Source organism: Mastacembelus armatus, chromosome 7 (genome assembly GCF_900324485.2).
Source record: "Mastacembelus armatus chromosome 7, fMasArm1.2, whole genome shotgun sequence".
Taxonomy (NCBI): domain Eukaryota; kingdom Metazoa; phylum Chordata; class Actinopteri; order Synbranchiformes; family Mastacembelidae; genus Mastacembelus; species Mastacembelus armatus.
In genome coordinates, this window is record NC_046639.1 from 25619863 (window position 1) to 25647429 (window position 27567).

At 41.7% G+C, this 27567-nt stretch overlaps 1 protein-coding gene across 1 annotated transcript; it reads left to right on the top strand.

Annotated features, from left to right (window-relative positions):
- gpr153 (G protein-coupled receptor 153) lies at nucleotides 1–26283 on the top strand. Its single transcript, XM_026332792.1, has 6 exons — nucleotides 1–384; nucleotides 10884–11507; nucleotides 14780–15209; nucleotides 19631–19820; nucleotides 22694–22878; nucleotides 24772–26283. Exons 2-6 carry the CDS (start codon nucleotides 11134–11136, stop codon nucleotides 25606–25608), a joined length of 2016 nt encoding a protein of 671 aa, XP_026188577.1. The 5' UTR covers nucleotides 1–384; nucleotides 10884–11133; the 3' UTR covers nucleotides 25609–26283.
- The last annotated feature ends 1284 nt before the right edge of the window (nucleotides 26284–27567 follow it).

Sequence of the window (27567 nt, forward strand, 5' to 3'; positions counted from 1 at the left end):
GCCAGGTTCAGGGAACAGGAGAAGAAATTCGTGTTTTGCTTAGAAAGTCCCCGGTGTTTTAAGGGGCCGGAGCTGCTGCTGCGACCACAGGCTTCGTGTTTGAGGAAGCAGAATATTTTTGATCCTAACTCCTTCACAATTTGTCGGGTTTTTTTGCGCGTCAGCGAGACAAAGAGGACAAGAAGACACCAGAGGAGTAGCGCTGTAGGGAATGTGGTGTTTCAGGGCTCATCCTTCGTCTCGCAGGTCATTCCTTCAAGTTTCCACTTTGGGGAAGTAAATGCACGGGAGCCACTTGAACGGACCTGAACTGATGGGACTCAACGAGACGGTTTCCAGTCCCCGGAGCAATGAGCGACTATAAAGCCTGGACGACTTGTTAAGGTAAGACCAGACTCATACAGCTGATCAGCATAACGCCAGAGGAAAAACAAAGTCCTGCAGCACAAACACCTTAAATGGATAAATGCAAATATTTCCAATCCACTGTGACACCCCTGTGCACCCACCTGACCTTTTGGTTTCATGTCTCGATTGCACGTAAGACAAAAGAGGAAGTGGCCTGATTCAAAGGTCGGACTCCAGATGTTTCATGCTGTAGGTTATTTTATACTTTGACTTGGTGAGGAGCCTTGGTGATAAATCTGTGCGCCAGGTTAGTTACACTGACTTTCCACCCGCACCAGCCAATGGGATAAATAACTTGTTTTGTCATCACACATCTCATTATCCCAAAATAATAAGGGACATGACAACTTATTGAAGTATGCAGACTCGAGTTTTGTGCACATTTTGTTCACATTCTTTTTTGCAACTCCACAATTTTACTGTGTTTTCCTTGTGTTTTTAAAATATGTTTTTATTCTGTGTTTCATAAAGACAGAATCCAATTCTTACATTTGGACTATAAGAGTCTTTCTGCGATTTACTGATGTGCAACCTACAGCTGATCTTGCTAAAAAGAGTCAAATCCTCCTTTTTATATATATAATTCAGTGTGACAGACAAAAATCAAGCAGGATGTGCAAAAGTCCTCATGTATGTGCCTTTTTGGTTTCCAGACAGAAAAGTGCTGAATGCTACTGTACGATACCTTCCATTACTGTAGAGTTTCACTCATTCTCCTGCAATTTGCCTGAAACTCTGACTTGAATGGCAGATTTATTCTCTAGCATTTGCAGCCATGCTTTAATATGTGTGAACAGCATTTCCTTTCAGAATAATGTATGTTCAGGTGATGTTTGCACTCTGTCAGATGTTGTTTTCTGTGTTTCCTGCATTAGAGAAGTCACAGTAGAAGTGGATAATGTGCAGTCAAAGGTCAGAGAGTGGCCGTGATAACATCCACTGCTCAAAGTGCTGCAGCCTTCATGTGACAAAGCCTCACAACAGACCTCAGTGTTTCTCAGGCATATGTGATGTTTTGTTTGTCACACGTTTGTCACACCGCGTTAGCCTGCGTTCACACTGTCCTGTTTTTCCCACAACACACTGCGAAGCGTCTGCCTTCCCTTCGACGGCATGGTATGGTAATGTGGCATCAATGGCAGGGAAGAGTATTTCAAAAAATGTGCCGGCAATTAGTTCTAGATGCTTTAAGTCTCTTGCACTAATTTGAACTGAATTGTTTTCATAGTGAAAATGAATATATGGTGTTGTCATAGCTCCTCAAAGAAGGGGAAGTTTGATTTTAAAATGTGTGTCTGCTTCCAAGAGGAACTCTAACCCCTCTGCTATAGGCTGATGCAGCTGCAGTCATAGCTGACGGCAGGACAACTTAAACAGGAAAAGATCCTCCAGGGTTACATTTGTCATGGAAAAATAAAGCTACCTACTCTGTGACAAGCCAGTCCCTCAGCTAAGACTAGTGCTGACAGTACCAATAGGAGGTTGGTTTGTGACCTTCAAATACATTTTACCTTATTAATAAATTTGTGGTTAGGCATCCTATCGACACTGATTATGCTTGTATGTCTAGTAATCATAGGCATTAGCGGCAGGATAAGTAAGTGCAGGAAGCGAATCATGGAAGTCTCTGCATGACATCTGATTCCTAAAAGCCCGTAGTTCTCTAATGACTGCACACAGTATTTAAGAAAATTATGCCAAAGCAGTTCATCTTAATGATTAATTAATTGTTAATGTTGGTGATAAGTCATGTTAATGCATCCTCACAGACTCCACAAACTCATTCATTAGGCATTCTGTGTCTAATGCAGGTGAAGTTGTCTAAACCTGGGTGTTTAATTGACCAGCAAATTATAACCAATATAATCAATGCCCCATTGATGCTCTTGACATTTTGTGTTTACAGGCTCCATATGGCAGAACTGAAACTTTAGATTTCTCTCACGATACGTCCGAGCCACTGAAAATAATTGATGAGTATTTAATCAGTGATATTTAGTCTAATGCGCATTAATATTCCAGTTTACTTCATCAGTGTGTTTGGATTGAAGTGGCAGCCTAGTGATTCTCTGTGTCTCCCAGTCATACTGGATTCGTTAATAACTGATGCTTTCCTCATCTTCCTATTGTAAAATAATGGGCTGACGTTTGTTTGTGCGTTTTTAAGAATCAATACTAAAACTACACTTTTCTGGATAATTTACCGATAATAAACATATTTATTTTTAAATCGTCCGACTCTACAGTATCTATAGTATGAGCAGTTATTATACTTGGTGGTATTTGTCTCATACTCAGAGTATTTCAGTAGTAAAACTAATGGTACATTGATTAGGGAAAGTGCTTGTCGGTGTAATGTGTAACCTGCAGCAGGAGCATATGGAAGAAATTGTTTGAACTTACTTTTCTTGACAGGAAGGTTAGAGGTGAAAGTCACAGAGCACTTTTTCTATTTTCCGATGACACTGGCTGATGGAGTTTCATTGGCTCAGTGGAGCGGAGCCGACACAGTGGCTTGAATCTAGACCCTCTGGTTGGAGGACGGGCTGCCAGTTCACTGTGCCGCCCTGCTGTGCGTTAGTTCATGTTGTGATTAAATGGAAGGGGCATTTGCTCACAACATGTTATTGTTGTTGTTTCACGTCTTGAACATGAGCACTTGTGCACATTTGCTGTCCGGTGTCATGTGCTGTAAGTGATTTATTTACAATGACAGCGACTAGGGAGTTACTCACTCTGAGAGGCTCGTTATACAGTATGAAATTTAAGCTGTCGTCTCTCATCAGTTTCTACTAAAATAACACTAAATGTGTTTCTAATGTTTCATTCATAGTTGAAAATGCTATATACCAGCTGAACTCTGGCCCTTTTACCCCAAATAGGCCGGTTTGAAATGGTGATGTGGAAATAAAAGTCTGTGGAAATGGATGTTAGCAGCTTTTATTTCCCAGCATGTAACAGATGAGTAGGTTTATTCATTCAGCACAGTTTGAAAGACCAGACAGGCTATTAATCGACTAGCTGATGTTTGAGATATGGCTGAAGTGTTCTTCCTTAAAGGCTGGTTGAGTGTTTGGACAAACAACCCTCCTACACTGCGATTCAGCATTTCCATTTGTGGGGAACAACTGTGGTGATCATTTGGGAGGTCAAACTGGTGACGACTACACAAACTGCAACATCGAAAAAACATCAAATAAAATGTGCAGTGTACAAAAAAACTCACTACACCCATGTGCAATATCACTAAAATGCTAAAAACACCGTACTTCTATTGGTTTTTAGGTATTTTAGCTTATGTATAATTATAAACAAGCAGGTCAGCAGATGGTGTTGAAGCAGATGTAGGTTGACTGTGTTTGAAAATTACTATTTCAGAGCATTAAGAGTGAAACACATTGTGTGAAATCAACCTCTATGGGTGGCATCCGAGAAGACAAAATATTATTCACCAAAGGGCACAAAACTGAAAGATGAACTTTGGCTGAACATGAAAAGAAACCTGATGAATATCGGCCACAGATTCTTTTGTTGGGCTCCACCAAAATGAATTTGTTTAGATCAAATTGGATCCAGCATGGTCTACCACAGTAACTGCATTAATATGTTGCACCTTCAACAAAGAGCAGGTGAAAGGAATCATCTTTTCCACAGACTTGACAGGTAACGTCCCTGCCCAGGAGGACTGCATTGTCACCCATAATAAATATGATGACAAAAAAAAAAAATCTGTTTTCCATAAATATTGAACTTTCATTCCAGTCAAACATTTCTCTTTGTCAAATCAAGTGGCTTTGTTATTTTGTTAGGCTAAAAAAAAAACAAAAAAAAAACTAAAATAGTTTTTAATGGACAGGATTTGTGGTTTTCTTCTGTTTCCATTTATCACAACAGCAAAGCTAAACAATGCTGTACCTCTTAGGAGCACTAATTCTCTACTATATGTTCCCACTCAGCGTTTTATTTGTGAGTCCAGATTATCTGTGTGAAAACTATAGTTGTATACTATGGAGTATGCCCTGACAGTGCCCCTAATGAAAAGCACTCCATTCAATACATATGGACCTGACAGTTTGGCGACACTACACTTGTCAGTGATGAGGCAAAATGATTCATAACTAGACAGCAGCAGATTAATTTATAGGAAACAGCCAATGAGTGAGTGACGCCAGACAAAGCTGATCTCATCTCATTTCATCTCGTTATGTGTCGTCACCGTAAAGCAGCTGAGTCAGGAGGATCTTTAGGGAAATCAATCTGGCATCATGCTGTAATATCATCTCCTGATGCTTTGGGGGCTGTTCAGAAACGATTAGGTCTGATTCATTCAAGTAATCGAACATGAAAAGACATAGTTTGAGTCACACTTTCATAATAAAACCGTAATTAAAAGTTTTGTATAAAGGAAACGGCACCGTAGTAATCCAAACTTTCTTCAGGTTTTTTCTACTGAGTGTTATCTTCAAGATGGATGCAGTTGCTATGCAACAATCAAAGATCAGTGCAGTGTCTAATGTGATAGTGGTTTCCCACTAGCTGATGTGACGAAAGCACGATGAGGACACAACATTTCCTGGTGACAGAGTAAGACCTCTGGCTGTCATCTTCATCTTCATCTTCTTCTTCTTCTTCTTCTTCATCTTCTTCTTCTTCTTCTGGTCTAAGGGGCCTGACTATGATGGGAAGGTCATACCGTGCGTTTGCTCAGACACTGAACAAGCTGCTTAACAAAGTTTCTCCTGCTCGGCTGCACTTCCTGCTTTGAGTGACTACACTGAGACACTGAATACAGGGAGCAGCAGAGGTGACATTAAGGTTCACAGATCTTAACTAAGCGATGAGCCCGTTCTGTACAGAGAATTTTTAATTGCTCCATAGAGTGAGCGGGAGCTACTTACTAATTTTAGTTAATAATACTGATTTATTAAAATGTTAAACCAATAGTTCTGGAAATGTCAGAAATGGAAGCCCTTTAGGTTTTAGAGAGGTTAATCACCTCTGCTGTCAGAGGTATTAGTTTTTCCACAGAGTACACAGCTGGTTAACGCTGGCCCTGCTGATCATTAGTCATGCATGGAGGGGCTCTCATTGATAACTAGATAATGCGCACTCACTGGAGATTAAAGATTGATAGTGCTTTGGCCTCCGAGGGCCTTTGCAATTCCTCATGGGATGTAAGAGAGCTCTTTACCTGCACTGTGTGGGTGACACTGTACACCGCATGTTGACTGGCTGAAACTAGAATATGAATTATTTTGAAGGTTTTCATTGTTTTTCTTTTATTCACAGAATTACAAGTCACTGAGCACCATTGATACAATTACAAAAATGGAAAATATCAATTTTGAACTGGTGAAGTGGTTCAGGTTTATTAATTCATAGTCTTTTATGGACTCTTTTAGCTGCTGAGTGCACTTGTCCAAGATTAGGAACATTAGCAGACCGTGATATTAGACATAGTAAACATGACTGAGCTGGAGCAGTAACTTTAGATGTTTTGTGGAACAGGGAAATGAAAACAGTCCCTGACTTAACCTGTACAAAAGCTTTAGTGCATAAGTACTGGGCAGCTCCCTAGCATCAGTGTCTGTAGCTGTGTGCTGGTAAAAAAAAAAAGTTACAGACTTGACTATCAAAGTAAATCACCTGTCATGTGTAAGTATCGGAGATATAATGTTAAAGACTGAGTCCGTGCTCAGGGGAAAGCCGTACTTCCTCCCATGGCCCAACATTTCCTCTGTGACAGCTCCAAGGATCAGTGGCTGGTTGGGCAGTAAGACCCCATGCATCACAGCTGTCAGCAGGGAGCTTATGAAAGAGGTCCACTCCTCCATCCACTCCAGTTCCTGCCAATTTGAAGCTGAGAGATGTGGGTCAGCACCACACGTGTACCATGTGCACTGGCTTTCACACTGTTCCCAGCACACTGACTGACATTGTGTTGGTGTGCATCCTCAGACACAGCCTTGAAAATCTTTCAGGTTTCTGTATAATTGCCGGTTGGATCTCATTCAGACGCACCGTCATTCATTTTGGCCTGGATTTGATCATAAAAATCCACCTTAGTGTCTAACCAAAATCTGGCTCGACACACATAAGAAGAAGAATGAAATGAAATGCAATCAAAGGGTTTAGTTTCTTTATTACAGCAGTCCAAAATGTGGTTAATATGCAAAGTGCAAAGTTGGTCACCCACATCCACACTTTCCTTACACAGCAGTTTTCTCCATAATGCTGATGACATTTCTCAAAATGCTTTTATCCAAACAGCCTGTTGGCTTTTATGTTGACACTGACTGATCCATTATGGCACTAAATTACTTATGTGATGCCTAGAAATGGAAAAAATGCTGACTAATCCACAGATGCAAAATATTATATACTTTAAGAAGCATTGTTCAGTATTACAGTATCTATCTATCTATCTATCTATCTATCTATCTATCTATCTGTCTATCTATCTGTCTGTCTGTCTGTCTGTCTGTCTGTCTGTCTGTCTGTCTGTCTGTCTGTCTGTCTGTCTGTCTGTCTGTCTGTCTGTCTGTCTGTCTGTCTGTCTGTCTGTCTGTCTGTCTGTCTGTCTGTCTGTCTGTCTGTCTGTCTGTCTGTCTGTCTGTCTCTATCCTATTCTAATCTAATCTATCTAATCTCTATTCTAATCTCTTTTTCAATAGTGAGCTTTTCTTTTCATTTTCCATCGTCAAAGAAACTGAAGTTTATAATGTGATGCTCAAATTTCAGTTGGATGGTCCAGCCATAAAATGAGACTCTTCAGATCTAATTCATAGTCGAGACCTGTGGTGTGCTTTGGGTTATATTGCAGACTTGCCCACATTGTAAACATCATTAACATTTTCCATTTCTGAACTCTAAATATGTGTGTGAAAAAGATCATTTTGAAGGCAGCCTACCGCAGCAGTGAGAGTGTGTGTGGATCAATCCAAGCTTGGCCTGTGTTGCCTGTGAGGAGTTGGGCTGGTGTAATTGAATTTGAGTCTGAATGATGAAGGATTCCACCAAGCACAAGTCAGTATAAACAGAACTGGTGAGATGGTGCTCATGTTCTGCATCAACAGACCTACATGCAATGTGAATAGTCAATGGGGTCATCCTGTGCAGTGAAGGTCAGCTAGCTGTGACCCCACAAAGCTGGAATGATCAGCAGAAAAACTGCAGGTCCACGTGAACATCCTGGGACAACGATGTTAAACCGAATTACCGTTTCTTGTTTTTAATTGAAAGCTGCAGTGGTGGCTCTTGAGCCCCATGACTCAGCCGAGCAGAAAGGCCATGAGTTCACGTTTTTGCTGCTCTCTGCCTCCATTGGTGAATTACAAACACAGCTGGATAGATAGAAAGAGGAATAGTTCTCCTATATTGAGAAATGTCATATCCTGATTATGGAGCCGGCTGGAGGTGATGCGGTCTTCTCTACCGTGACAAACAGGATGTTCATTTCTTTTAAGCAATTCCTGAATAACAGATGGTTTCTTTTCAGTTAATTTCATTTTTCCTGAGGGGTTTAAGTCTTTACCTAAACAGGTAGGACACAAACCTTATCCCTGTGCATGCACATCTACGTGTGACAACCAAGGGAATGATAAGAGGATAAATAAAGGGGAAAGGCAGTGACACAGCTGATCTACACAATACTATGTCATTTACTTGGATCTCTGTCAAGCAAAGGCGTCTGTGGCTAGCTGGCTTTACGGCTGCCATTGACCAAGAGCCCGTATTGACAAAGCTCAGTGTTCTGTCAGTACGATTGACGCATGTTCACAACAGATGCTCTTATTTCTGCGTTTCTGTCTGCAGGAGAATGTTACTCTGGTTGATGTGTGGCTATTTGGAATAACAATTTGCTTTCTCTTGAAGCACTTTCAAGCTCAGCCCTATATAATTGTTTTTTTCTCAATAAAAGAAAAAGTATTTCTTTAGTCTCAACTACACTAAATGGCAAATTAAAAAACTGTGGGCTTTTACTTTGATACTTGTCTTTGAACCTGGTCATAGGGCGACATGGTGGTCAAGTGGTTAGCCCCTTGTGACAACATCAACTTTACCCTTTTTTTTTTTTTTTTTTGGTCTTCTTGTGCGTTTTATTTTCTCATTTTGAGTTAAATGGTTGAGCGTCAATGGCCCAAACTAACCCTTTTATATCTCATATATGCAACCAAGCAAAAAACAACCCAGGGATCAAAGAGTTAATGTTCCCAAAACGCAGCGTTTACTGTGGTACTATGATAAGAAGTACATGTACTGTAAAATACTTTTATCACTTTTTAAATGCAAGTTTATTAAACTTGCTATAGACCAGTTGCCCATTTACACATTTGGCAGCTACATTACCACTGAAACAGACTCAAACTCTTTTAGCTCCGTGTTTGGTCTCTGCCAACTGCTCAGGGCATTGTCTGTTTTTCTAGCTGCTTGATCCTCCAGTATGTTATTGTCCCAGTTGTGTCTAACTTTGCTGTTTGCTGATGACAATGAAAACAAAGAGATTACGGGCTGTTAAATGAAAACATGCTCTGCAGAGTTTATGGAAGCTGCAGGGTGATGGATAATTTGAGCAGCCATTTGTTGATGGCTAGATAGAAATGACAGTAACGGCACCAATGAAAAGAGACGTGGAGCAGTGTCTTCCAGTTACCTCAACCATGAGCCCATTATAACTGTCCTCAGTGCCCACATTAGGCTTACATTGACTTGAAAGGAGTTTAATGGAAAAAATGTTAAAAGGGTTAGTTACGTTTCAGCACCGCTCAGCTTCCTGTGCCCAAAATATCCAATACAGTAAGTGTGTAAAACAAAAGGGTGAGGATGACACAGTGAAAAGCTCAGGGTAATGGCCACCACAGTCTCAGGTGTGCCTGTCATTCAGGGCTCTGGGAGAAATGTGAGAGAGGTGAAATTATGTTTTATCAAATCAGACCACAGGCTGTGAGGGAACAAGCCATTTACTCAGGTTTCTTCATCTGAAACCAGAGTAATGATGGAGGCTCGGTGGTTACTGCTTTGACGTGGGAGGCTTTGGTGCATCTGTGTTTGTTGCTTCTAAAAAATAAAGCACATTTTTCTCATGGAACTAGTTTAGTGTAGACAGACTTGAGAGGATTTTGGGTCTAGCCTGTTGCAGTGTTTAGTCTTTGATTCAACAGACAGACTGTAACTCGGTCCATCCCAGCCACCTGGGGCCTCCTGGATCAAAGCTTTGAATCCTTCTTTTTATATCCCAGCCTGCTTTCATTACTATTTGTTGTGGTTTTTGAGGGAGTGCTTTCTTTGATCATCTCCATAGTTGGGGACTATGACATGACTACCTCGTGTATTGAACAGAGTCAGTGCTAGAGATCCTAACAAACACATGATGGATTTAGTCGTTTGAAGGCGAAGAAAACTGCCCAGACTCTGGTTTGCCCCCGTTCATTTTGTTGCTCTCAGCTTTCCTGACACACTGCTGGCTGTCAGATTTCATTTTGGCATGATTTTTTAAATCGGGTGTGTTGATATGCTGGTGTTGGTGTCTGTTGATCAAATAGTAAAGTCACCAGATTTGGATGCTGTGTGAACACGTGTGAATATTACCGGGTTACAGGATCCAGACTCACAGGAGGACGCAGGTCCTGAGGAGCACGTCGGTGCTGCCTCCTAACCTCCTGCATCAGCAGCGCTGCATTTGATTGGCTGACAGATGTTTAGGAAGTCATTGGAGCAGAGAGCAAGACAGGACGATTAGCTCAGTGGAAGTGTGAGCAGGATGATGACGACGCTGTTTTTGTCGTTTTCAGTGTCCCCACTCTGGGGTTTTGCCCACAGCACATGAGTGTTTGGACAAACCAAAAGACAGGAAATAAATGTGACAACGTGCTCCAGCTGTGCCAACCATTTCTCACTCCACAGGAGGATCAGTCGTCCTCTTCTGATGAGTCTCTGCTTGTTCTGGGCGTGAGTTCTTTTGATAGCTGCTTGTAACAAGACCACGAGATTTAGTTTTATCCTATCAGTGCTTATTGATTACTTATCACCAGGATTAAACAATTAGCCTAGAATTTGTCACACCTTTGTAAAGCTTAATGTGATGTTTTTATATTTCTGATTTTGAATGACCAGCAGCTGAACAAACCCAACAGATATTCATTTTACACTGACACTGAGTGTGTATCTGTAGCTGTCATGTCCTATGATTGATCAAATAAAACAGCAGCTTCATGCTGTTCTCTCTCATGTAGTTGGCAGGATGGTTTAAATTAGTCCTGCTGACTGATTACTGTCCTGTCCTAACCGCATGTAGTTGACGACTTTGGGTATTAGCTGTAATAGTTACACTCTTGTGATTAACATAATGCTCTTAGTTCACTAAAGGATTATGCACGATGGATTATTTTGAACTGGACTGACTAATGTAATTTTGTGTACGTTCTCTGACTGCGGTTCCTTTCTCTTTTTTTTTCTTTCCCACTCTCCTGCCTCAGGCTTAGAAAGGGAACTGGCTGGGTTCTGCCACCCTCCCCTACCAACAACCCACTGCGTTACACCTCCACCATGTCCTTTCCTTGCTGTGCTCAATCCATGGAGAGTGCACGCCCACCCAGATAGGATGCCTGCCTCGCCCAACACCCTGCATCCCCTCCTGCCCATCACCACCTCCTCCTCCTCGCGTCTACCTGCTCTTGCCGACGGTTCCTTTTGGCCCCCCCAGGCTTCACCCTGCCCCGCTCCAACATGGTGGATGAGGTAACCACCATGAAGGATGACATCATCAACGCCAACACGCTGGCTTGGCTGGTCTGCTCGGGCGTGTCCATCCTGGCCAACACTTGGAGCATCCTCAGTGTCAGCGCCAAGCAGAAGAAGTGGAAGCCGCTGGAGTTCCTCATCTGCACGCTGGCAGGCACGCACATTCTCAACATGGCTATCCCCATTACCATGTACTGCGTCATAACGCTGCGGCGCCAGCACTCCAACTACGAGTGGAACGAGGGTCTGTGCAAGGTGTTCGTCTCCACCTTCTACACGCTCACATTGGTCACCTGCTTCTCCGTCACGTCACTGTCTTATCACCGCATGTGGATGGTTCGCTGGCCTGTTAACTACAGGTAAGAGTTATGCTCACTCAGGTTACACTGTGAATTTAGGTTGTGCCATTTTTAAGAGGGCATTACCGTCTTAACTTGTGTACACGTCGTTTTATTTCATTCCAGGCATATCTGAGACGTCTGTTTTGAGTGTAATTGAATGTGGTCCTCACAGCAGCACCCTGGGGTCCCTTAATGATAGAAAAACATAAACATATTTATTGGATCTGCTCTTCACCAGAAAAATAGTCACCATAATAATCACCGCTGTGTGATTTCTGCGGATCATCTCTATGGCTGGGTACTTCTAGAAGAAAGGTCAAAATGATGTTTAGTTTAGTAATTTAGTGGACCCAACCCTTTCTGATGTGTCTACACGTTTCAACTTCCAGTGTGTTCTGTAAGAATGAAGGTTTTTCATCAGTAAATAAAACTGGTTTAATCAGCAAGACCCTAGAAATATACAAACTGAATCACCTTCATTCTTCTAAAGTAGCAGTAGAGTTTGTAAAAGAGGGTCTGAATTCTAGCCCCCTGCAAGGGTTTCCATAAACCCAACATCTGCCAAAGACGCCTCAGAGGACAACATTTTGGCATTAAAGCTGCCTTCTCCTCCCCCTCCCTCACCAGACATTTAGGATGGGATGGGGCTGCTCTTTAGATGAGTGTCACTCGTCAGTTTGTTTACTGCAGTTTTTGAGAGGGTTGCTCCGCATCAGGTGAATCTCTCTCCTGCCGTCACATCTGGCGATTGCAGTTATTTGGGGTAACACCCTGTAAAACCCTGTAGACTGAGCATCTGCCTAGCTTCCAGCTTAATTTGGCTTCTCACAACAAGTGATTTTCCAAAGTAACACTGAATAATAAAGATCAGATTCACCTCACATTAACAGTCAGCACCCTGCTGCAGTAACACCATTTTGGTCTTGTTAGACTCCCAAGACATCTGGTGTTCACACATAATCAGATGTTCTGAGCAACATCGCTGCTTCCTTCACAACAAGGTTTTGATGCTATTTCTATCTCTATTCAGAGGCATACAAGTGCTGCTTTAACTTGTGCTGATGATAATTAAATAGCAGCCGCTAATAGGATCCAATGCTTTTGGCTACTGAAATTTAGCGTTTTACAAACACAGTTAATGAAAAAATAAAGCGTTTATATGTGGGCATCTTTCTTACATCATCATCATCATGGATAGTAAACCTGTTTGGATTGCTTTGATTTCTCCTAATTTTAGAGCCATTTTTATAAAATCCTGTCCTTTGTTTGGTATTTTATCTGCAATGAAACATAATAATGACATCTAAAAGTATATCACACCTCAGGGGTCTTGCCTTTGGTGCAACCAGCTTGTTATTGATGCCTTGAAAAATCATTTTCAAAGCAAATGCAAATACAGGCAGCGCACATATGAAATCAGGTTTCATATCTGCAGGTTACATATGGTTGGCAATATTGGTTACTGTGGTACATGTGGGGGGGATCAGTATTCTGCGGCCTCGCTCTTTTATTTAGTCGAGGTTTAAGTAAGATATGCAAACTCCTATTTACATTTATGCTCAGTCGTCTGTGCAGCTGTTGCAACTGGCTGATGTCCACGCAGAGATATCAGGCTTTTGTCTCCTCATCTGGTCTGTTGCTCATCAGACCACAGTATATTCTCTCATCTCCCGTCTGGAAACACTGACCTACCTCTCAGCAGCTCATCTCCTTGTTTTCAAGTCACTTTTTAACAATGATGTGGTGGAGTGATACCTCAGGTGATGCAACGTGTAACTGTGGCTCATCTTTCATTAGGCTCGCTCTTTGTTTACACTGCTGAGCAAGCATAACTGTCTTGTCGCTGAGATGAACACACACACACACACACACACACACACACACCGAAGGCCTGAATTATAAATTCCAACCTTGTACTTGGGCAGCTGTTCTCATCGCCCTGCGCTCACTATCTTTCCTAGCGTTCCCCTCATGATGTCCCCTCGTTGCTAATAGATTCAAGCGGCTTGGTGATGTAACCTCCGCATCACATGAACCCCAGGCACATACAGGAACAACCAGCTTTATTACTCACAGCGACAAGACCCGCTTGTCTTTGCACAAAGCCATAGTGCAAATACAGAGGCTACTGCTGCCCCCTCATATTGTGTTAGTGCATGTAAGAGGCCGAATTATTAGTTATGCATATTTCTATCAATGTGGTGTGTGTGGTGTGGGGGTGGGGTTAGGTACATTCAGTATTTACCTGGTGCTCCTCCTCCAGAGGATTGTATGCAGAGGAAGAAGAGGACAGGTGACGTGTGACTCTGATTCTCCTTGAGGAGACAGACTGGGTTTCCTGCCAAACCTGCTTCCTGCCAACTTTCAGAGAATTGACTGGACACATTCACGTTACATATGAGGCAGGACAGGTACATTCATGTCCACTGTAACGTTGTCCACCCATCGCTTGTTATTGCATCCACTTATCAGCGTGTTTCTAGCTACAAGAAATTCCTCTGTGTGTGATTAATTGCCGATGCCTTGAAGAGCTCAGTATCACTTAAACGTTTTATCATTGGACAGTCTTGTTGTCAAGTTTTGGAAATGAGAAGACACATTTTGGATGTACGTGTACTGTGCACACATGGAAAAGTGCCACGCTGCCAGAGGATAGATACACATTCAGTAAATTGCTCAACTGTAACAACTACTTGAGGTGAGAGGAAATAGAAATCCCTTCGTGCTGAAATAGACCTAGATGACAAATGGACCGAGAGACATGAAAAGTAATCTTCTCCCATCAGCAAAGCATCGATTTCCTTCCATTCAATTCCAGTTTATCTACCTGTTGTCTTGGTGAGATGGGGCTTTTTTTTCAGCTTATGCCCCAGATGCAGATCTGCCATTTTGCCATTGTTTAGATATGTTTTGCTAAGGTTCTCTCTGCTGACACATCAAACCTGTCATTAGTGCTGAATTGTAATTATTTATGCAACACACTTTGCAGTGATGAACCTGAGTTGAAACCCCCCCCCCCCAGTGTGTCGTAATCACTATGGCAAGCCCACATTTCACAGGTTTCTAATATTATGTTCCTACATCTTAGAAACAATCTATTGTGAAGGTGCTTCAGCATAAACATTTAATATGCATGATCCACACACCTGCACAGTTTGTGTAAGGTAGAATCAGTAGAAGTCCAGTCTCTTGTGAGCAGCACGACCTGCACAGCAGAGAAGCCAATTTTACTTCAAGGCTTGATAATTTATAAAACTTCCTTATGCTGAAATCTGTTCTTCTGTTTCCAGGTTGAGTAACACCAAGAAGCAGGCGGTGCACACAGTGATGGGCATCTGGATGGTTTCCTTTATTCTGTCCACGCTTCCTGCAGTGGGCTGGCATGACACCATCGACCGCTTCTACACCTCTGACTGTAGATTCATTGTGACAGAGATCGGCCTGGGCTTTGGCGTCTGCTTTCTGCTGCTGATTGGCGGCAGCGTGGCCATGGGTGTGATCTGTATCGGCATCGCTCTGTTCCAGACCTTTTCCATTCAGGCCGGCCACAACGCTGACAAGAACAAGTTCAACGTTCCCACCATAGTGGTGGAGGACGCCCAGGGGAAGCGCAGATCATCCATTGATGGGTCAGAGCCTCTTAAGACATCTCTGCAGATCACCTACCTGATCAGTGGTATCGTTTTCATCTATGACTTCCTGACTGGCTTCCCCATACTGGTGAGTTTACTGCCCACACATCATTTCAATTAACGAGAGAGTTGGTCCAAACTAGAAACATAAGGTTTGGCTTGGTCAAAGATGTTCAGAACAAAGGCCAATGGATTCTTAGCATGGGCTCCAGCATGTCAGCCAATGTGTCAAATTTCAGATGCAGATGTTTGACATCTGGGTCGGTTATAGCTGAGTGGGGTGAGGGAGGTTTCAGGCAAACTTTAGGGATTTCTAACATTTCTACAGCTCATGTAGCCCCAGATTGCCTCTCTGAGCTGAACCTGTTCACTTCTAAAAGTTTAATGCCTGTGAGCTTTCAAAAAGCCAGACGGTCATTTAACAGCGTACTGTAGTCTGTTGGTTTTCCTGGATATCAGGAATTAGTATCAAAAAAGCCTTAACGTGCCTCCAAAGCTGAAGCTGTGTATTGTAATCCTCAAGTGAAGTCAGCCTGTTGCTGTGTTCAGTGCTATATATGAGATTAGCAGTGGAACATGACTGGCTGGAGTAAAAACAATAAATGAAAGTGTTTTGCTGGGCACTTATCCTGGCCTGTCACACACTGTGAGGTCTTGCATGGCTGTCCCTGGTCCTTGTTGATAAGTTGATAAGTGCATTATCAGCTCTGTTTCAGTATGTCATTGTTTGGGCTGTAAATTACACCTGCGTTTTCTCGTTCGTTTGGAATAATCAGATTCTAGGCAGAGCCTGTAGAAATATCCAGATCAGACATCCTGTCATCTTAAAAACAAGTCCCAATGGCAGCTGGGGCTGTTTCCATGTGAAAATGAACTGAACACTGTAGTTTGTGTTGTAGCAAGCCTCTGCTAATGCTTAAGAGACTGGGACTACAGTGTGAACTCTTTAATACTGTTAAAGTACATCATTTTTAAATGAGGTTGACTTGTATATGGTATCACTGTATTACCACTGAGTGGGAGTATCAAAGTGCCCTAGATTCTCTTTCTATAAAACACACTGTGTCAGTTCTGTCATTTGAGCCAGCCGTCTGTAGGCATTTCTACATTACACAAAGCTTTTTCTAATGAAGTGTTGTTCACTTGAACCAAGCCCAACAGAAGCTCCTGCACAAAGCATCTCATGCTGCATGAACCTTTATCTATAATAATCTGAGACAATGATAATAACATTGCACCTAATGCTTCAGACTCAGAAGAACATCCTTTAAATCATTACTTTAAGTTGTTTTTTGGTTTAGTTCTGAATATTAAAAACAGTGATACATAAACATCTGTGTAGTTTCTCCTCCAGAGGTGCAGGTAAGACCTAGATAAGCAACAGCATCCAATCCTCATCCCAGTTCTCCTATGAGGACTCAGTAACACCTTGCTGGTCTTAGCATCTTTAAAGTGATCTGGAATTAGCCCTTAAAATCAGGTTTCTGGTTTCCTCTAGGATTACCCAAATCTGTTGCCATTTGCCAATCTACAAAAAAATCTTCAAAATCAGCTCCTGCCCTTCAACAGGGAACATGTCGGGTCTTAAATGAGATTTTGGCGAGATGTTAGCACGCCACAGTTTCTGCCAACAACAAATGGGAATAAAGGCAGAGACACTAAACGAGCTTCTCTATTCAATCTTTGCTGCTAAGAGAATTACGTGGTGCTGATGAAGTCAAAGGTCTTAACGCACTATAGCTCCTGTTGTTTCAGAAGAATCAAAAATGAATTTTGTGAGAAACACAGATAGTGGAAATGTTCCCATTTCTTTATGTAAGAGAGCTGTTGTTTTTGTGTGTGGATTCATCTGTGTGTTTGTAATACAGACAACCACAGGCCTCTACACCAGAATGTTTTCGCTCAGGATCAGAGAGGAAACGGCGTTCTGGTTGCTTCATACGCCGCAGGTTGATGCAGAAAAGACACTGGCACATTACTTCTACACTAACCCCCTGATGTGTTTCTGTATGCGTCTGCATAATAGGGTGGGCAGTATAGTACTGACGAAAGATCATATTTTGTAGTGCGGTGACAGAAACAACGCACACAGATCTGCTGGCTGTCTTTATGACCTGATGTAATGAGCTATTTAAATGCATGGAAAGCTGCAACACACATACAAATGGTTGCGTGTGCTTGTTTTCCGTTGTTTGCTGATAGATGTACGAACAGAACGAAAGAGAATCAATGTTGTTGCAAAAAACAGAGCAGAAGCGAAGTTATTATGAGCATGTACATGTAGGTTGATTTACTACTTGAAAAAAAAATTATGCTTACACTCTAGTTTACACAGCAGGAAAAGCTGTTACGGCTGCTAGTTTAGTTTATTCTTAAATTTAGAAGGTGCAGTGTGAGTTTCCTAAAACAAAACTTTAATTCTTTAAACCTGAAATCCAAAAAATTTTTTGCAATATTGAAAATCATTGTAGAGTTCATCGTTACGTCATTAAATCGACTCATAATAATATTCATAGAGATAATTTACTTGTGATCAGTTTATGGACTTCTGTTTTTAATAAGCGCTCTACCTATCAGTAGTACTTATCCTGTGTGTCAGTAAACATTGCTGTAACAGCATGGTGGCCTAGTTATTGCAAAATGATGATGCAGTGTTTTAAATGTCACGGCTGCTCTGTGGTTGAAAGTGCGTTTCAAATGAACAGTTAACATATTGTCTATAAGAGAATCTGTGCTGCGTACGCAGCCAGCTCAGCTCGAGGCTTCACAACTTCGTTAAGTCACACGACGGCACATTGACGGTGGGAGGTGACAACCTAGATATAATGAGTTGGAGTTAATTTGATCAGTGTCTTGGCTTGATGCATTCACGATGAGGATTAGATGCAGAACATGTCAGTTTTAATGATTAGATAATGGACAGTATAGCTTCATTAATGTAGATAAACTGCATTATCCCTGATGCAGAAAGCTATTGTGCCCAAACTTAGGTCAATGGAGATGGAAAGAATAAAATAATCAGATGCACCTCATGTCATTCAAAATCCAATTTCTTATGATAAATGGTAGAGCGTATGTAAGTACAGTCATACTAGTAAGAATAAAATAATAATAACTTTATTTATACCACACTTTTTCCAACAAAGCATGCATCTACATGATCTGAATATGAATTTCATCTCACGTTCGGTCAAGACTGTGAACTCACCTTTGAATGGCAGCAGCAGGAAGGACTGAAATGATTCGTCAGTGGTGGCACAGAGGTGCAGTGATTGGCACCGTCGCCTCACGGCTCAGGGTTCTGTAAGTTCTGCGTTCAAATCTGCTGACCAGCTGGGGACACTGTGTGAGGGATCTGTTCGGGTACTGGACACTTTGACTCTACTGGTGGTGTAGGTGTGAATGTGTGTGAACGTCTGGATGTCAGCGCTGTGATGAACTGCTGACCTGTGCAGGGCGTACCCGGCGCCTCGCCCAGTGTCAGCTGGAATCGGCTCCAGCTCGTGACCCTCAAGAATAAGTGGGTGCAGCTGATGGCTGGATGATTAATCAATGAACATGTTTGCCAAGTGTTTAGAAAACTGGTGGATTGTTTTAGTCCTTTGTGCATTTTAGCTGCTCTGATGTATTTTTCACTTTTCTCAACTTCTCACTGGTTTGATTTTCCTAAGATTTTCACTAGTTTCACGAAAGTGTGAGTTGTTATGTTTGTCTGTTGATATTGAGACCAAGAACACAGTAGAACCCATTTCATGATGTATTTGCCTTTGCACTGATACTGTCCAGTGATCCTGTAGAATAAATCTAATGTCATCACTAAGTGATAGTACATGGCTGTGTGAACGTCTGACATGGGCTTTGTTTTATTGTTGAATACACCTGATGGATAGATGGATAGATGGATAGATAGATAGATAGATTGATGGATAGATAGATACATAGATAGATGGATAGATAGATAGATAGATTGATGGATAGATAGATACATAGATAGATGGATAGATAGATAGATAGATTGATGGATAGATAGATACATAGATAGATGCATCTCAACAGGATTGGTGAGGGAATGGCCTGTGCAGCTTATCCTGTCAGCTCACTTGCTGCTCTCTACATTATCGGTATTGAACTACAAACTACTAAACTACAAATGACAAAAGGTTATTGTCAGTCATCACTGAAGGTGTTAAAGTCACGGGATCTGCTTCAGTTCAGAGAAGAGTCAATGAGTTCAACAGATGTAACAGGAAAGAGAAACTAAATAACTGTCATTATTTCTATGTTTCTTTATTCTAAATGTTCAAATTATTTATTGTTGCTAAAGTGAAAAAAGAAAAGTTAGCATTCAGTTTATTCAGAGCATTAATTTGTGTTTCTTCTGTTTACTGACCTGCCTGCACAATTTATGTTATTATTTCTAGCATCTGATTTATCTTTGTTTAGTTTTAACATGACGATGATGAAACTAAGTCAGATTATTTGTTCTAATACGTTCTTGATGTTGTGCAGGTGGTGAGCTTTGCCAGTCTGAAGTTCGATCGCTCCTACAACTGGATGGTGTTGTGTGTGCTGTGGTGCTCGATTGCCCAGTCCATACTTCTGCCCATGTTTCTCTGGGCTTGTGACCGTTATCGGGCCGACATCCGAATGGTGTGGGAGAAATGTGTCGCCATCATGTCCAACGATGACGTGGACGAGGGTAAGCCACTGTCAGACGTCTCCCTCCCACCCTTCCTTCTTTTTCCTTCCCTTTTCACCTGATAACACGAATGATTCCCATTTTCTAAGACAGCTTGGTTTGGATTATAAAGAGCCCTGAGACTATCATTCATCCTGTGGAATGCTCTGTGAGAACCAGCACAGACATGGAAAAGTGGTTTCCAAAGATAATTGGTTTACTTTTTGCAGCGTTCTGTAATAAATAAACACTTTAAAGTAAAGTTGCAGATAATTTGTTTATGAAACCTTAGTGACAGGCTTGGCTCTACTATTCAAGGGTTTGGACAAAGTGTTTCGAACCGTCTTTGGCAATAGGACTTACAGTGACACCTGAGATGTGTCAGCCTGAATCGGTTTGTCTCCGAGCCTAGGGAATATTTATACTACATTATTATTATTATTTATTTATTTATAAGGGGACAGAGGTTAGTATCAAGCTAGAAATTCCTGCTGTTTTATAGAGATCTCACCGCTGTCCTTGAGGTACCTTAAGGTGGAAGCTTTCTGCGTTACGATGCAAATAAAGGATTGTATTTGTGCATTAGTGACCGACATGCCCTTTTTTAAAAAATTATGACTTGGACTCCAGTGGCCATGATAATAAATGTGGACAGAAGTAAACCTAGAAAATCGTCAGACCGTCACAGAAGCAACGATTTGTGACAAAAAAAAGTGCACATGTCAGAATGATGCAGAGGTTTAATACTGTATATGAACCGAATAGGATGATGTGATATATTTTAAGATATGAAAGTATCAGTCAGTTACATTTGTGCAGCGGAAGAAAGCCCAGCATATTATACACAGATGTGACTGATGTTTGGTCAGGAAGTTGAGAAATGGTTTGGAATAGTTTCCATGAATGTTTTAACAAAATTTCCGTGTTACCAGCCCACCAGGAGGAGATGATATATGCCAATGATTCCTGCTCCGTGTTTGAAATATTAAACTCCACTTTGCTACTGCTATCTAACATCGAACAGCTTATGTTCATTCTGACTTGTCCCCAGTCTTTGATTTGAACTGGCTTTATAAATAGATTGACTCTGTATAGTCCCCGTTTTCAAGGACACCTTTAGCCCAGGGCTCAAAATAATCTATAATAACAAAATGACAGAACAAATGATATTACAAAAAAAAATTCCTAAAAATAACAGCCCATGAACATATTTTTAATGTTTGGGGAAATTATTAGCCGTGATTTTGGCTTCTTATAGATATTTAAACAAAGAATTATACATATGATTTTAGTTTCTTTTAAAATGGTTGTTATTACTGACATGATGTTTTGTTGTAGATTGAGGTCTGAAATCATTGGTGAAATGTTATCATGTGACCTATCATGTGACCTTTCTTGTCAGGAGATGAAACAGAAGTGACAAGTGTCTGTGTAAGATAACTTTCTATACTAAAAGCATTTCTTTGTGTTTTTGTGCCTGGTGTGTACTTCATAAAATGTTCTGCTTTACCATGCTTTGAGACTGACGTCATTACAAAAAAAAAAATGAAAGAAATATTACTGGACTTATTTACGTTGCAGCACTTTTCATTCCAGTATATTTAAACTGGGAAATCTTCCTCTAGAATGTCCTGGAATGAGAGGATGATAAAATAAATGGTGCCTGTTTATTTGTTAGGATCCAGAGTGAAACTGGAACGACTGCGCTAAAGATCAGAAGCATTTTCATTTCATTATGATGGTCATATTTCCCTTAAGTCGCAAAGGGATACACCAGTTTGATCCTGGAAACACAACTGAAATTGATCTAAAATTAATAATTTGTATACAATCCTATATTTTATTATTTTTTGTTTGTTTTTATTTTTGCTTTTATTTGTGTGATGTGGACACTGGACATATTGTAGAGGCTTAAAGAGCAATATACTGTGTATTTCAAGGCAGAAGCTCCCGTAGTAAATGTCAGACTAATAGATAAAAGAGAAAGTGGTCGAAGACCCGCCGTACATCTTTCATCGCAGCAATATAAGGGGCTGAACAAACCAAAGCAAAATCAGACACTTCAACAAAATTTGGTCCCAGAGTTAGGTCACATGATAATCATAGATTCGTAAACTGGGTCGACGACCAAATCTCCACAGTTCATGCAGAATAATAACAATTTGTCTTTTATTGGCAACCCAGTCTGAACCCTGCTCCTCTGTTTCTAAACCTCCAAACCTCTTGATCCTCTCCCTCTTGACACCCTCCCCAGTAACTCTCCATTTGTCCATCAGGATCCATAAAACAACACAGGGCACTCCATATTCTGTGTGATAATTAACACTGCCAGTTCTCTGCTTTTTTCCAGAGGGCTTGCCATGTATAACCCATCACAGTTGTATGTATACAGATTGCTTTTTGTTTTTCCAAAGCTACTGACCTGCATGCTAAGCTGCCTATGCAAATAGCTACTTTCATCTTCCATCTTTTGCCCAACATTCTGCTCAAGATCCGCATTTTACACCCAGGTCCAATTGATCTTTAATAACATGACTGCAGTAATGGGACAAGAAGCTTATTAGATGGGCATTTATGTAGATGGCAGGACTTGTATGTACCTTCAAAGCTTCTTGATTTGACTTTGGTTTTTGTATTCAGGAAACTAATTGGGGCTTTTTCATCACCTCCTAGACATTTAAAGCAATTTTTTAAAACTACCATAGATAATCATTTTATAGAAAAGATTTTTTTGATCTAAACCCATATTCCTGAGCAGACTCGTAAAGGAAGTCAACAAATCAGAGAACAAATGAACCTGTCTCTCTTATCTATTCGTCTGTCTGTCTGTCTGTCTTGTGTATTGAGTCCGTTGCTCTCTAATCCTGACGCTCGTGCTTTTCTGCACTTTGCAGAAAACAGCCAAGATGGAGGAATTCATGCCGACTTAATATATGACAGACCATATGACTATAGCTCGGCGCCTGAAATCGTGGCGGTAGACCGTAATGCCAAGTATGAGTTCTCAACCTTAGAAAGGGGGGTTCCACAAGGGTATCCATTGAGGGAACAACAGGAAGATAAAATGCAGTATTTGCAGGTATATTTTTTATTGATTTTCTTCATTTCTTTTACTTGATCAATTGAACTATTTTTCAATGACACTTCATTGCTAATGTGCATGATGGAATGGCCTTGTGGGCCTTGACAGTATCTTGCATCTTGCATTTTGTGATTCTATCTCTCCCAGACATGACACATATTTTTTTGTCTTTTTTACGTGACTCAAAAATGCACTCTGGCTGACTAACGTTTGGTAAATATGACCATCGGAAGTCCCATCATCATTTTAGATGTGCTTTACTGATTATTGTGTCCCAGCCATGAGCCTACATGCAGTATATCTTTATTTTGTAAGAGGGTAAGAGTTCAGTACCTGACCTGCCTTCTATATTTCAGGAGCCTCTCAAGGTCTCAGGGAAGCACCTGCTCATGTTCCACCCAAAAGCTCCGTGTCCACTGGATCCAACATCCACCCCAGTCAGACTGACAGATACAGAGCTATGAAATGCTTCTTTTCAGCCTGCATTAAAATCAAAGCTTGTTCTGTCATGCAGCCTTCTAGGGCAACAAAACCCTATTTTTCTACATTGATTTCAATATTGACTTAAATGTATAAACTACAGAATTTGGCCCCACATCAGCTTTTCGGTCAGTATCGATGAAAACTGCTGACTAAAGTAGTGCTGGACTTGGTCTGGAAGACTGTGGTGACAGCTCATATGTATCTCACACGCACTATTAAGCCTTAGAAATCAACAAACACCGTCTCCTCTTTCTCACTAGAGCCTACAGCCCAAGCAGCTCAAGTTCAGTCCAGTTTTGTTGTAGACATTTCAAAGGCCAGTGCTCCTACGTGACATCCCATCATCTGACTCTTAGGAAGCCTTGAAACAGAGATGCATACAGTAGCTATGACTTCTTCAGGTCAAACCATTACTCCACCCATTGTCTCTGTCTTCAATGCACCTTTGCACAGTGACATCAGATTTCTTTGACTGTAAAGTGCTGCTTGGTTGTGTTACTCCTTGATGTGTGATATATGTGTGATTGTGAATCAAATGCAGTGCACCTTTTTTTTCCCCAGTTACAGGACAACTGGCCGAAATGCGATACAGTCTAATTATTTCTGTGGCTGCTAGAAGAGTTGAGGGCCCCTTCAGATGTTTATCAAGTAGCTCTTCCATTTGAGAACTGCTATGACATTTTTCAAATGGTTTTATTTCAGTGTAAAGCCTCTTTGGCTTTACTGGCCTGTTGTGTGAGTGGTCTCTCTGCACCCTGCCAAGTCTGTCATGCATCTTAATTCATTCTAATGCTTTTGCTGCCCTCTGCTGTTCAGCCCCCCCCCCCCTCACTTAGCACACTCAACGCTACTGTATCGTCTGCTGTCTCATATCTCTGCATTTACTAAGATCCACCACAGCGGGGCAGGCTGATATCAGTTCTCTCTCTCTCTTGTATAGTTGTCAGAGCAGAATGGAAAGTGAGTATATGGTCAAATGTGAGAATGTTAAAAGGTTCGTAGATATTTGACTGATTTAAAAAAAAAAAAAAAAAAACAAATCATAAAGTAACATCTTGAACAAACAACTTGTGTGTTTGCTTCCACAAACACCAGAGAAAATTCTGAAATGAACCTGTTTTCTGCTTTGGGAAAATAGTGTGAGAGATTTTTATTTATCATCCACCCAAATGTTTGCAACAAGCTTCATTTGGGGAAACTGCTCATTGACTTCAGTCTTAAAACTAAATGACAGTGTACTGTCAGAAAGGCGCTTACATTCCTGCAAGTCCTTTGTACAATAGAGTTTATAATTCAACACACTTAATGTGCATTGCCACATATTGTGTTGTTCTATAGCTGTTTGTGAATTAATGTCAAAGTAGTATAGACGGACGCTGAAGGGTTTGTTCTGTGTCTTGGATCCAGGTGCCCCCTACAAGAAGATACTCCCACGACGAAACCGACATGTGGACCAGCGACCGGATCCCCTCATACCTTCACCAATGGGGCTCCACCGAGGACATGATAATGAGTGCCCACTACAGCTCCACCTTGCCGCGCCACGAGAGGCGCAGGAGCAGCCTGGTCTCCTACCACGAGGAGAGCCACCATCACCATCACCCGCATCGCAAGCGGCGACGCTCTGAGGATAGTATGCACACCCTCAGGCACCTGCCGCGCGTGGTCTGCGGCGGGGAGCACTACGAGGACGAGCTGCGGTGTTTCAGCCGTGACGAGGTGATCAACTTTATAGATGAGACTCCGCTGCCGAGCCCCAGGAAGAGCCCACGGCGCACGTCCACTCTCTCACTCATCCCCAATGTGTATGAACAGCACACGGTCATCCTGCCTCACTTCCCACTCACAGACTTTGAGCGTGAGCCTCAAGTGCTCAGGCGGCTCTCAGAACACAGAAGGAGCAGCAGTCGGGGAAACTCCCCCGAGGCTTCCCCCAAACCAGACAGACCTGGCGGAAAGAAGAGCCCTGGGACTTGTGGCTCTGGGAAACGGTGCAGGGAGCGGCTGCAAGATGGGAAAGGGCAGGGTGAGGTGGGCTCCCTGGGGCGCAGCCAGCTGACTCCAGGACACTCTTCCTGTAGGCCCAGGACAGGTGGTGGTGGAGCTGACTGGGAGCATCACAGACACATGAACAAGGCTGAGAGTAAAGGAAGCACAAACAGTTTTGTAAGCACACCGTCAGCGTCGTCCTCGGGATATATCACCTTTCACTCCGATTCTTTAGGCTCCACCACAGAAAAGTGACGTTTCCTTTTAACAATATAAACTTTATTACTGCAGTTAGAATAAAAACCCCTGGAGTGTTGGTGGTTATGGTAAAATGATATACTGGATTGTTTGGCCATTTTACTTGTGCCACTACTCTGTTTTACCACCAACAATTATCTGTTATGCTGAATGGCCTCGGGAGCTTTGGACATCATTCCTGAATGGGCCTGAAGTTGATTTGTAGGCCGGAGAAAGGGCTGGGTGGTGCCGTTATTCAGCTTTGACATCCCAGAATATCCTCCGAGGAAGCAGTTTTCTTCTCTTTCCTCTTCTGTTCAGACACAAATTGACTGTTTTTAAATGGTGTGAACATTCCCACAGTTTGTTTTTTGCTGTTTGATGTCGTTTCTTATGAAATGCTCAAAGAATTGGAGGATGTAGATGTTAGGGTGGTGTATTTGTTTCTTTTTGTACGAACTCACACTCAGTCCATTTGTATTTTATTTGGCCTGTAATTGTTTGACACATCTACCTTCAAACAGAACTTTCCCAGATACTGCCCATGATGCACCTTGAGAATATGACACGTTTTGTTACACGTCATTTTATTTTGATCATGTTACTCACAACATGTGAAAAGGTTTTTCTTTTCTCCCCAAACGTCAAATAGTTTTACAGTTACTGTGTGAGATCCTGAGATATGTCGTCTATACCCCGAAACTCCTCATGAAAATGTGGTCAGGATTGAAATAAGACTGACAAGGCATGTGTGTATATATATATATATATATAAAGGATACTGGAGTCACTGTTTTGGTGCTCTCTGAGAAGTTTTCTTCAAACATTTCATCCCAGTTCTTATCGTTCGTGTTAACTTTCCCATCATCGAGCACAACAGGGACATTTCCACACTGAACATCACACAGGTACAGCTGGAAAGGGTGTTTTGTCTTCATCAGCTGAGCACGTCAGCCTCACCTCGTCTCTTCTTTGTTTCAGTGATGTGTTAGAAACCCCCGAGAAGGATTTCTTAATGTAGCCCACTGTAAACCAGATGTAGCATAACTTACACACGGCTGTCGCACCTAAACCCACAACAGTGTCAGCACGGATGAGGAGCATTAAATGGAAATGGATCGTAACTGCAAAGTAGCAGGTTACGTGCTTCAACAAAAACACACGTAATATTTGAAACGTTGTCTCATGACATGCACCGAGGCTGCTGACGGCCTGAGCCCCGTGCAGCAGTGCTGAGTCAGTGTAAGCATTACTAACACCGCACTAATGCACCCGCCTACTTGGTGACTTCCCAAAGTATTAACAATCAATAACCAAACTAGTTTTACTATACACACTTCTAATACACACTGCAGTGATCTTTGTGGTGCATTGTTCAAGTGATGAAGCTTTGTGATGGTTTCCAACAGCAGAAACAGCTTTGGCCTCTCATGGACAGTAACCGCTAACATGAATGTATCTGCACAAACATGTGCATGCTTTCAAATACATATGATGAAAAGGTGATATGAAAACATAAAACCCCTTTTAAAGCCTTATTAGTTGTGACTATCCCAGTAAGACATTTGCACGTGTTTGGCCTAAATGTTTTCATTCATTCTCATGTGACCGTGAACCTCTCACTCCCTGCAGCCCATGAAACTGGATGAGTTGGCCGAACTGGAGCCTTCCATCGCTTCCCCCTGACGGTTTCCTCTCATAGACTTCTGCATTTGGTTGCATTAACAATATTACCATAGGCTCTAATTTTGTATCATATTCAAAGATTTACGGATCATATGAATGATGTTAAATGTTATGATTTTCTTGTTCAGATGACGACTTTGTTAAAATCTATGGTGGATTAAATTTACAAGACGATGCTTCAGAGTGTGTTTTGTGCCAGACGCGAACTACACTTCATTTGTCACCGGTATATCCTTATATATACTTGTTGTGGCTCTCTCCCCGTGATAAGCAAACGTTCTGTACTTGGCA

What these genes read in the sequence shown, in the direction of transcription:
- gpr153 (XM_026332792.1), top strand. Translation starts at nt 11,134, where the DNA reads ATGGTGGATGAGGTAACCACCATGAAGGATGACATCATCAACGCCAAC. An exon ending in CGCTGGCCTGTTAACTACAG is followed by an intron (nt 11,508 to 14,779) that starts GTAAGAGTTATG and finishes TTCTGTTTCCAG; the next exon opens with GTTGAGTAACACCAAGAAGC. An exon ending in ATAAAATGCAGTATTTGCAG is followed by an intron (nt 22,879 to 24,771) that starts GTATATTTTTTA and finishes TCTTGGATCCAG; the next exon opens with GTGCCCCCTACAAGAAGATA.